We start from the raw sequence: 11,320 nt of genomic DNA on the forward strand, positions 1-11,320 counted from the left end.
CTATAAGCAGCTGATGCAGGCATGTTGCAAACAGCTCAATGAAATGATTTGCAGCAGCTTCTTATTAAACAGGCAGGTTGCAAGCAACTCATGCAGACAGCTTACAAGCAGCTAAAGAAAAGCCTTGTAACTGCTTCCTTAAAAGGCTCGCAGCTGCTTCCTTTCTTTTATAAATAGAGAAGTTTTCAGTTCATTATGTACATAAGTTTGAAATTTGAATAATATATCAGTTTCTCTCTATACTTATCTTTACTTTACCGTTTTTATTTTATAACAATTCAAAAGTTATGAAACAATTAAAAAAAAAAATAGTAACAAAACTCTCCAAAAACAAAAGTGTGTATAAAAAGTAAAAACCCTTGGCTTAGAATTGAGATATTACGGATTCTTATTTGTTGCAACCTTAGGAGAGACAGAAGGAAACATGTCGGGCGGAATTGCGCGTGGTCGTCTTGCTGAGGAGAGGAAAGCATGGCGTAAGAATCATCCTCATGTGCGTTTCTCTTACTCATCTTTCTTCTGTTCATTTTAACTTTTCTTTTCTTTTTTGTATTATGGGTGCACATTAATTGTTGCTTCTCTGGATTTTGTGGTTTAGGGTTTTGTGGCAAAGCCGGAGACTGGTGCTGATGGGTCTGTCAATTTGATGATTTGGCATTGCTCTATCCCTGGTAAACCTGCTGTAAGTTTCTTCACTGCCCATTTTTTCCCCTTTGTGAATTTCTGGAGTAAAAATGAGGAGCCAGTGTCCCTGTGATTTTTTTTTCTTTCTGTTTCCTTGAAACCCCTGAATCCTTGTACATGATTGACACCGTGTGCTAGTTACTGTAGCTGTTTTCAAGGATTTGTGTTACTGTTTCTCTATTTGCTTCTGTGAAAAGCAGTTATTTTTTTTTTTGATTTGCACCGGGTGTCCAAGTCTCTTTGAGCCCCGACTAATTCCGGGGGTGCACAGGCCCTCGGCAAGGAGTTTCCCGCAAGTGCACCACGGTTAATTCAGGTTTTACCCAGTCCGATGGCCCTCATAAATTGTTTGCACCCAGTGGGTTTCGAACTTGAGACCTTGAAAGGGAGCAAACCCCAAGGCTCAAGTCAATTGCCACCAGGCTTCTGTGAAAAGCAGTTATTTTGTGCTGTAATTGCCTTCTTGCTAAGATTCATGCTTTACTTTTTTCTGATCATGTTTAAAGAACAGATTCTGGGTAGTATTGATAGTACATAACCATTTCTGGTCTGTGATAGGTGTGCTTGTTCTTGTTTGTGTTTGCTCATTTTCTCTTAAGTGTTATGCTTTTACTACATTTCTTACTCTCTTCCTATTTAATTCGTGAAACATATGGTTGAGCCAAAAAAATTAATGGGGAGAGGAAAGGAATTTGAAGAGTAGGGAGGAGAAGAATTTAAGAGTAGGAAGCAGACTTGAACTGCAATTTCTGTCTGGTTGTATGAGACATGTTGTTTCTTATACGGTTATTGATAGTACATAACCATTTCTGGTCTGTGATAGGTGTGCTTATTCTTGTTTGTGTTTGCTCATTTTCTCTTAAGTTATGCTTTTACTACATTTCTTACTCTCTTCCTATTTAATTCGTGAAACATATGGTTGAGGCAAAAAAATTAATGGGCAGAGGAAAGGAATTTGAAGAGTAGGGAGGAGAAGAATTTAAGAGTTGGAAGTAGACTTGAACTCCAATTTCTGTCTGGTTGTATGAGACATGTTGTTTCTTATATGGTTATACCTCGGTTGGTTTACTGATGGCAGTAGCCTATATCATGTGTACTCATTGTCTCTGAAGAAAGAAGTGAGTCTTTACCAGCTTTAAAATAATTGAATCTATGAAAAAGAAAAAAAAGGTGAACCTCATTTTTTCTTTCGTTCACGGAACATGTTCTCCTTTTGAAAGGAATTTGAGACTCACCTATAATCTACTAACAGTTTCAACTAGGTCATTACGGCCAGCAAGTTTGCTAATCTCCTTCTTTATAAATGTCCACTCTAGTCCACTATCCAGTATCAAATACTCCGTATTGCCCAAGGGATTAAGCTGCCACCTGGAAAGAAAGCAACAAAGGACTGCATGTTAGGTTTGGTTATATTTTGTTCTAAGAGTAACAATTATGAACCTGGAAGAAATTTTCGGACATTTGAACAAACGACTAGGATTCATGGGCTTTGGAAGTTTAGAATTTTTTTATTCAAATTGGACTCGAAAGAGATGTAAGATGATAATATAGAAGAAATATTATATTTATCCGGACACATTCTGGGAATAGAACAAAGCCCAGTCTTTGAATTATATGGAAACATCTAACGGACACCAAGATCCATTCTCACACACTTCTAAAGGAAGACAACCAGAAGACGCCTCTTAAGTCTATTCTGATATGAAATAAGTCCTTTTTCTCATTAGTCCCAGGTGAAATACCTGAATTACTTTTTGAGAAAGAGCATGAAGGCAGAAGGCTGCTATGTAGTCACCTCTTTGATCAATCTTAGAGGTGTAAACAGTGATGATATGAATCGCTTTGCGAGCTACATACCTGAATCAATTTGCTGATGTTCTGTGATAGTGATAGACACTTAAGTCCTTGGAATAGGCTTTGCATTTTGTCATTGAGAGAGCAGTAGAGAGATTTACATTTACTGTAATCAAAATCCCTTTCTTGCCTCTCTCTACACCCTGTTCCTTCATTTGATGATTGTCAAGAATAATATACAATCTAATGACTGGTACAGACTGACTGGGAGGATGGTCACTATCCACTAACAATGCACTTCAGTGAAGACTATCCAAGCAAACCCCCAAAGTGCAAGTTTCCTCAAGGTTTCTTTCACCCAAATGTCTATCCTTCAGGAACAGTATGTTTGTCTATCCTCAACGAGGACAGTGTAAGTACTTGTTGCTGCCTTTGTGGTTATTTTATATATGTATAGCTGATTGTTTTTTAACAGCTTTCAATTGAATCTGTGGATTCGTTCTCTTGCAATTACTTGTTCTTAGGGGTGGAGGCCAGCCATTACAGTTAAACAAATTTTGGTGGGTATCCAAGATTTGCTCGACCAGCCAAATCCCAATGATCCAGCACAAACCGATGGTTATCAGCTCTATATGCAGGTATTCTACTTGTGTTTGACGTGTATTTGTTCGAGTTTCCTCAAATTGGCATTTTTATTTTTGACATTCAACATTTTACCTGGATTATTCTTTATATATCCTAATCCTTGCAAGGTTTCAATTGCCATATGTCACTCATCTATGCCGAACGCGTAGTAACAAACAACTGTACAACGTACTTGAAGTCCATAACATTTGTAGTTCTAGCCACTACTTGGTTGTAGGAGCGAAATGATAATTAAATTGGTTCATTTTTAACTTCTAGTCAAATGATTCATAATTTTCCTACTTCTGATCAAGATAAAATCCTGCATTGTTAGATACGATGCTCTATGGAAATAATTTCATAGGCCCTGATAAAAAAGTTCCGAAATTTAACTGAATGGTCCAAATAGTGTTGACTGTCATTACAAATAATGTGGCAATCACTTTTGCAGGATACAGCTGAGTACAAGAGGCGAGTGAAGCAGCAGGCGAAGCTATATCCAGCTCTACTCTAGTTTTATCTGCTTTAAGACTGTGATTAAATTTGACTGTGGGCAACTTCCTTTTGATTTTTAGCAACGTCAATAGGCCTCATTGACATAGTAAGTGTGGGTAACTTTGAGTGCCTAGCTTTTTTATGATTCAGAGATGCATGTAGTTGGAGTTTGCAACTTGCAATTGCTTTCTCTTGTTTCTTATTACTTTGGAATTGTACAAAAACAGTTTTTTATCAAAAATTGTCTCCTTACTTACTGACTGCCCTTGGGGGAGAGTTGGGTGAGGGGAGATAAGGAGAAGAGGGGGTTATGGTCTTTTATCCCGATTCTTAAAATTGGGATGAGACACTGGAACACTCCCCTCTCCTTCCTCTCATCAATCGTTAGGAGCTTATTCTATCTTAATGCTGAAAGAGTTGTGAAGTGGATAACAGTATTGTCCTGCCGAGCTGCAGCTCTTTCCTTGTTATGAGCTCCATATATTACTGCAACTAGTTTCTTTAAAAGCTTCAGATGTTCCATGTTGGTGATGGATAATTAGTATATTTATCTATTTGTACCTGCATTGTCTTTCCTATTTATGAGGTTAATATGGGGGAAGTGCACGGTTAACCACTAATTAGAGTTGTATTTACTCTTAAGCCACTGTTTAAAATGTATTTACTCTTTAGCCAGTGCTTTAATAAAATTTTACCTGCTCGGACGAAAATACCTCTGTGCTAGACATGATGTCCTTAACTTCATGAGTGTTGTATAAATATTAAGGACAAAGTGTCCTGAATTAGCACCTTCTGTTTTAAACTTTAGGACGTCATGTCCTTAACTTCATATGTGCAGTGTACATGTTAAGGACATGGTGTCGTTAACTTCATGAGTGTTGTCTAAATATTAAGGACACGGTGTCAATAACTTCATGGGTGCTGTGTAAATATTAAGGACAATGTGTCCTGTATTTGCACCTTCAGTTAAACTTTAGGACATCATGTTCTTGCTTCATATGTGCAGTGTAAATGTTAAGGACTTGTATCCTTTTAACTTCATGTGTGTATTGTAAATGTTAAGGACATAGTGTCTTTAACTTCATGAGTGTTGTGTAAATATTAAGGACAAAGTGTTCTGTATTTGTACTTTTTATTGTTAAATTTTAGGACATCATCTCCTTAAAAGAAAGAGTAAAAACGTTTTTTCGTATTAATTTTTAATAGAGTTTGTGACTATTTTTCCCCACTTAATATGGTATAGCAACTTGTTTTCTTTAAAAAGATTTTGGATGTTTCCGTGTTTTGTTCTTTAGTGTATTGATTACCTGTTTTGTGGATTTTTATTTAAATTCAGACTAGTAAATGGGGAATAGAAAGAAAATAATAAAAGTAGTCCATTATGTTTAGGAGTTGGTCTAAAATAGTCCCTTAAATATAAGTTTTGCGCAGCTTTAGTCCTTTAAGTTTACTAACTTGAGCACTTTTGGTGTATGTTATCTTTGAGAAGCGCATGAATCATTTAAAAGGAAGAAACTATCAGGACAAACATCTCCAGATTCATTTCTCCCAATTCACACCTGAAAAAATAAATCCTATGCACGTTAATTGAATCCACCATACACTTTCTTTTACCCTCCAAGTATATGAAATAGTGAATGAACCAACACTTTGTCTTTTTTGGACCTTCCTTAGCGCCCTTTGTTGTTGAAATTCTAACTTAGAAATAGGAGCTGGAGGATGAAAAATAATGCTCCAAATGTGTACTTTGTGTAGTTAGAAAATCAATTAATTTTTCATTACTTTCATACCCTCATCTTTTCATATAGTTATCCTCGTGTCCTGTCCTTTAAAAGACACATAATCCACGTATAGTATACAATCTACATCACCATTCTCTTTTTCTCACCTTCGATTCTATCACCATGGCCACAAGCTTTCGACATCTGCTCTCTTTTGTTGTTCCTCTTTCTTCACTGCTTTTGCAGTAAACTAGCAGACATCAAGTCAAGCAAAAGGGCAACATTTTTGTAAATATCCAGTACTACCTTCCAAATATTAATTATTCAGTATAATGGAGAGTTTCACTAGTCATTTTATATCGTTATATAGAAAAGCTTATAAGCCTCGCATTCAGATTTATGTTTCTTATAATTTTTTTTTAGGGTATATTACGTTTAACATTACCTTCTAGAAATAAAAAAGACTGTTTCATGATAATAAGAAATTAGATCTAGTTATTTTAGACTACATATTCGGCTCTCAGAATTTAAACTTAAACAATTTCACGCAACATTCTTTTAGTTTATGTTTCAATATTTTGAACAAAACGGAATGTAAAAACAATCATAATAAAAAATTAGACCTTAGCTTCGAATTTCTCTACGAAGCTGTTTTTTTTAGTTTCAGCTTTGTGACTTGGCTTATCGTAAGAAATGGGACCTTGTTTGTTATATTTGGTGCTTTTTTGACAAGCAAAATAATGTTTTCTTCAAAAAGTAAAAGGGTGTATTATCATATCATTGCTTCCTTCCCCCCCCCTTCCAATATAAGAATATAAAGTTGTCTATACGTTCTCAAGTTAAACTTAAAAACGTGAGAGGCAAACAAGAATTAGCTTAATTGAGCCTGCAAGTAATAAGATAATAAATCCTTTTATCTACTCAACCATTAAGTTGAGAAAATAAAGTGATCAAGTTCATGCATCTGAATTATCAAATTGGAAACACCGACACCGTATATCCCCTTAGAGATTTCACAACTCATCGCTATCTTCTTTATTCATTCTTGCCTGTCAATTCTACGCGTGCCTTTATTTTGTTACAACTTATACATTCAAAACTTTATAATAATTATCATAATTATACAAATGAGATCCCATCAAGGCATAAATAAAAGTGATTGATTTCTTCCCCTCACGTTTTATACAAATATGGTTAGTTGTCCTGAATTCTCTTCCCGGATTTGTTCCCACGTATTGATAAGTGATAAACTGAGTATTAATTAATTATGGTCAAGTGATAAAAGTTTATTGCCTTAGTTAAGTAACAATTAAGGCAATATATATATATATATATATATATATATATATATATATATATATATATATATATATATATTATGTTTATTAGTTTGATATAAAAAACGAGAGTTCGAATTTCCAGGTCGCGGGTATGAATAATTTTTTCCGTAGAAAAAATGAAGATTTTTTTTCTTTTTTCTTCTAAGGGCAGTGGCATAAGGGGAAAAGAAGAAAGTGTTAATACAAATTACTGAGTTCCATGGTTTGCTACTCGGTATTTTCCCACAAAGAATGATGGCTTGAAATAGAAAAGTCAACGCATCTAATTTCTTAGCGTATTTGTTCATTGACTTTTTAATTTTTGAAATTAAATTCACATGCTTTGAAACTACTTAAAAACATACTAAAAATTACAGTTTATAGAGCTGAAAATATTTTTAAAATGTTTAAAGAATAAAACTGCTGGCTCCCGTAATTCAACGAATGTGATCCACCAGAAAGTATTCTTCAAATCTTTTTGCCTTATTTATTTTTGTTGTCTTCTGAACTTTATTGTTGTCTTCGTACAAGAATAACATGGAAAAAGCAATAAAAACAAAAAACAAAAAAAAAAAGCCTTTTCTTTTTCTTTCATAAAAAAAGGGGAAAAAGGACTAGAGGGTGCATATCAGAAATCCAAGTAGAAAACACAAATTTTAGAACACAACAAACTGATAATGACATGGAATTAGGTGGCTTCCTCTGAGATTATGACTTGACTTCTTCTCACTTCTTAATTCCTTTGGCTCTTACGTTGACCAAAAATGGCTTACTAAAGACAAATTCTCTGTTCAAGAATAGCATCATTAATGAAATTTACAAGGCAATTATATACTATCTTGTTAGTAGTTTGACAACACCACTAATTACTATTCTCTCCGTCTCATATTATCTGTTATAATTCTCTTATACACAACCTTTAAGAAAAATTAATTAGGATGAGATTTTGATTACTTTACCCTTATTCATTAATATTTAATCTTTCTTCACTGGTATTTGAACAAAGTTAAGTGTTTGTAGTCTTCAAGGATAATTATTACTAAGGGTAAAAAATAAAAAAAGATAATCAATTTTGTCTTGAACTTCTAAAATGACAAATAATTTGAGATAACTATTTTTAGTAACCACGACTAATAAGAAAGACGTAGGGAGTATATCTTACTATATAAATCACGATTATATTTCTCTATTTAAATTCATCTTATGCCTCGAAGAAAAAGGCCAAAAAATTGACAAATGAAATGATTTCAGTAGGCAGGGAACTATCTTCTTTAGTGCCCTTAATGGTCTGCCGGATCCACATAATCTGAGGCGGACCTAGGTTTTGAAAATGGTGGGACAATCACTATAAAATAAAACTTTGAGCAAATGTTGAAGTGGAAATTAAACCCAAGTATTACACTAAAAGTCAAGTTGTGTCTCTGAAGCGACCAATGCAGCTGCCTAAGCTTTGAGTTTTAATGTGCCAATCAAAATATACAGTATTGACAATGAGGGTAGGCCTGCCTCTGCACATAATAAATTGGAACCGACAATCTAAATGTCTCATTAAAACCAAAAACATGTACAAATATGATGTTTAATATGATTCTTTTTTTATGCTACAAAGGGTTAGGAGATCTTGAAGAACTATTATTATCCAAAACAATTTCAAATAAATCACCTTCAGACTCCATATCATAATCTAATACTTGTTTCAAACTATTGACAGTATTGTTATTGCTTCTTGTTGTAGTAGTACTTCTGTTAAGCCACTGAGCATCAATTCTACCCATTGAAAAAAGTTCTTTACTGTCTTCATATCCCAAAACTGGAGAATTTGCCAAAGGACCAATGAAGCAAGGATTTGGTGTCCTTTGAAAATTTGCTGGTGGATATCTGAATACACTTTGTCCAAGATTTACTAGTACTAAAATGTCACCATTTGCTGCTAAAGTTGGATATAATGGATTTCCAAATTCCTCTGATTTGCAACGGATTTCGTGTACTAGTAGTGAATCCACTGTGAAAAACACCTTCTTTTGGCTTGGATTGTACCCACAACCAATTACCTTTTCTGCTTTTCCCCACTCTTCTCTTTGTGATTCATACACCAGTTTCATTCCTGCAACAGATTATCAAGACAAAAAAACTTGAGTTTTTTTTCCTTTGAGGGAATGATTTCAAGTATGGTCATGAACTTTATCCATTATAATAATACAATAACAAAAAATTCAGTGTAATCCACAAGTGGGGTCTGAGTATGGTAGAGTGCGCAGACCTTATCCCTATCTTGTGAGGATAGAGAAATTATTTCTGTTAGACGCTCGGCTTATCCATTATAATAGTAAAGTTACAAAAGTATTCTTTTCGTATTATAATTAAGCTTCATTTGCGATAATAGTAAAGTGACTCTACATAACACACTATAATGGTAAAGTTACAAAACTATTTTTTGTCACATTAAAATAATAAACTTTACCTAATAAAATATAGTAAAGTCATTAAACTTTAGCCACTATAACGATAAAACCTACTCATTTAGGTAACTTTACTTTTATAGTGGTTAATATTTTCTATTATATCGGATAAAGTTCAATTAATTTACTGACAACAAATAATTGTGACTTTACTACTATTTGTTGGTAAAATTCAGCGAGTATACGTGAAATTAAACATTTTGAGATTGTTGTCAGTGTGGCCAATTCTGTTTGTGGCCTTACCATTCCACAATGTTGATCATAGACAATTAAAAACATATGACAGTTTACTTATGTGACCTTTGGTAAAAAGAATTATGAAAAAAAAAGCCCACTATGAAAAGTTTATGAATATTTTTCAGTGCTGAACATTGACTTCTAGAACTCTGTTTAAGCATTATAGCTACAGCAAAATGGACATAGGAATATAAAAAAGAAAAAAACAGGAACTTACCATCAAGAAAAACAGAACCATTTGAGTTAAATCCAATAGAACCTGAATAGCTGCCTGGAATCTTAGGTGGAAGAGAACCACCATTTGTAAGCCCAATTGATAACACAATGAAATCACTTCTGAAATTGTCCTTTGATTCTTGAATTTTTTTATGTCCATTTTGCCTTTGACTACTTGTAACATGAACCAAAGATTCTGAATTGGCTTTTGAATTAGAATCCTCTCTAATAAGCTTAATTTTCTCAATATTATCCTCCTTTGCTTTTCCCATAAGCTCACGATCTTCTTGATTATAAGGCAAAATTGTAATCTCAAAATAAGCTTCTTGTGGAAATGATGAATTTCCTAAAGGGGGTCCAGGCAAAGGCAAAGAAGTTTTGATAACAGAAGAAGCTGACATTAAATTAGAACTTTTGCTTAGTTTTTTAAGCCCAGAATTGAATCTAATTTTTTGCATAAAATCAGCTGAACCTTGACAAATTTCCCAATTCATATCAACTTCCAATTCACTTCCATTTTCACCTACACCACATGATCCTAAAAGAGACCTAGCTGATCGAACGGATGGAGATGGAGCATAGGTTGTAAAAGCAAATCTTGACCATCCATTTTCAACAGCATCAGTTACTAAAGATGGATGATCAGACCAATTGAAAACATTCTTAGCCGATGTTGTCCCTTGTTTGAAAACATAATAATTTGTTTTCTTTGTACCATCACGATCAAGATGATGAAGACTTACAGTGTGAAGTTTTGAAATCCCATTTTGCAAATTCTGAGGTCTTTCTGAATTTGAATCTCTACGTTTTCGGGGACAACATCTTCTCTGAATTATTATGATCATAATTAAAACAAGAATTCCACTTGAAACTGCTACAAAAGTAATCTTCAACCATTCTTGCATCTTCAAATCTTCTGCTTTTGCTCCTATAGATGAATTAGGTTAGTTGAGATGAATTAAAGAAAGTTTTAGTTTTTATTTTGTGGGAAGATTTTGTAACAGAGGAAAAACATGAGGGGTGGCGGCAAGGGACTAGGAATGGTTCAAGAAAGGCTGCAATAAAGACCAAAAAGAGAGAAAGAGAGGGAGAGAGTTGACGAAAAATTAAAAAAAGGAAACAGTAAAGAAGATAGAATTAAATGGAAAGAATGGTGTGGCATGCTGATAAGAAAGATAACATTAACACCTTTTCTTTATTGACAAAAAATGGTGGCACTCGAGGCAATCCGACTCACAAATCATTCTGTATTCACGTAGGGTTCGGGAAGGAGTAACTTTTAAAAGTGTAATATAGACTACCTATCATAATGCAAGCATTAATGACTAATTTTATGAGAACAACTTTATTATTGCTCTAATACTCTTTCAAAACACAGGCATACATATTAATACATATATAATTATTAAAAACCGACACCATTTTTTGGGCATTAGGAAACGCGTCTTCTTTTGTTTTGATTTCATTTTCAAAGGACATAGAAAGGTCAAAATGGGGAGTTCTCTTGTGTTAGTAATCCCTTCTAGATAACCAAAATTCTTGAATGGAGGTCAAAGGATGCATGGTTGGACTAGTTTCATATTTGCCAAAGACCAAAACCAATTAGTTTAATGCGCAAAATAATATTTCCTAACTTTACTGTTACCTCAGTAAAATTTAATTACTTTAATGTGGTAAAATTAGCTTTCTAACACTAACATTACAGTAGGTAAAGTATAGCGATCATATCTGAAATTAACTTTATGGCTTTGTTAATGGTTTTTTCTCAAAA

General features: G+C 34.0%; 2 protein-coding genes across 2 annotated transcripts; one reads left to right on the forward strand and one right to left on the reverse strand.

Moving 5' to 3' along the window:
- Nucleotides 1–337: 337 nt before the first annotated feature.
- Nucleotides 338–3,853, forward strand: LOC104112303 (SUMO-conjugating enzyme SCE1-like). The gene is made up of 5 exons (XM_009622181.4): nt 338–493; nt 599–682; nt 2,738–2,890; nt 3,003–3,116; nt 3,554–3,853. Exons 1-5 carry the CDS (start codon nt 425–427, stop codon nt 3,614–3,616), a joined length of 483 nt encoding a protein of 160 aa, XP_009620476.1. The 5' UTR covers nt 338–424; the 3' UTR covers nt 3,617–3,853.
- A 4,306-nt stretch (nt 3,854–8,159) lies between these two features.
- LOC104107191 (uncharacterized) lies at nt 8,160–10,873 on the reverse strand. Its single transcript, XM_009615927.4, has 2 exons — nt 9,551–10,873; nt 8,160–8,741 (listed from the first exon to the last, which is right to left on the reverse strand). The coding sequence occupies exons 1-2, from the start codon at nt 10,452–10,454 to the stop codon at nt 8,239–8,241; spliced, it is 1,407 nt and encodes a 468-aa protein (XP_009614222.1). The 5' UTR covers nt 10,455–10,873; the 3' UTR covers nt 8,160–8,238.
- Nucleotides 10,874–11,320: the final 447 nt, after the last annotated feature.

The sequence above is a fragment of the Nicotiana tomentosiformis genome, chromosome 4 (assembly GCF_000390325.3).
Source record: "Nicotiana tomentosiformis chromosome 4, ASM39032v3, whole genome shotgun sequence".
NCBI classification, from domain to species: Eukaryota; Viridiplantae; Streptophyta; class Magnoliopsida; order Solanales; family Solanaceae; genus Nicotiana; species Nicotiana tomentosiformis.

What these genes read in the sequence shown, in the direction of transcription:
- LOC104112303 (XM_009622181.4), top strand. Translation starts at nt 425, where the DNA reads ATGTCGGGCGGAATTGCGCGTGGTCGTCTTGCTGAGGAGAGGAAAGCA. An exon ending in CTATCCCTGGTAAACCTGCT is followed by an intron (nt 683 to 2,737) that starts GTAAGTTTCTTC and finishes TGACTGGTACAG; the next exon opens with ACTGACTGGGAGGATGGTCA. An exon ending in CTATCCTCAACGAGGACAGT is followed by an intron (nt 2,891 to 3,002) that starts GTAAGTACTTGT and finishes ACTTGTTCTTAG; the next exon opens with GGGTGGAGGCCAGCCATTAC.
- LOC104107191 (XM_009615927.4), bottom strand. Translation starts at nt 10,454, where the DNA reads ATGCAAGAATGGTTGAAGATTACTTTTGTAGCAGTTTCAAGTGGAATT. An exon ending in TGGTTCTGTTTTTCTTGATG is followed by an intron (nt 8,742 to 9,550) that starts GTAAGTTCCTGT and finishes AATCTGTTGCAG; the next exon opens with GAATGAAACTGGTGTATGAA.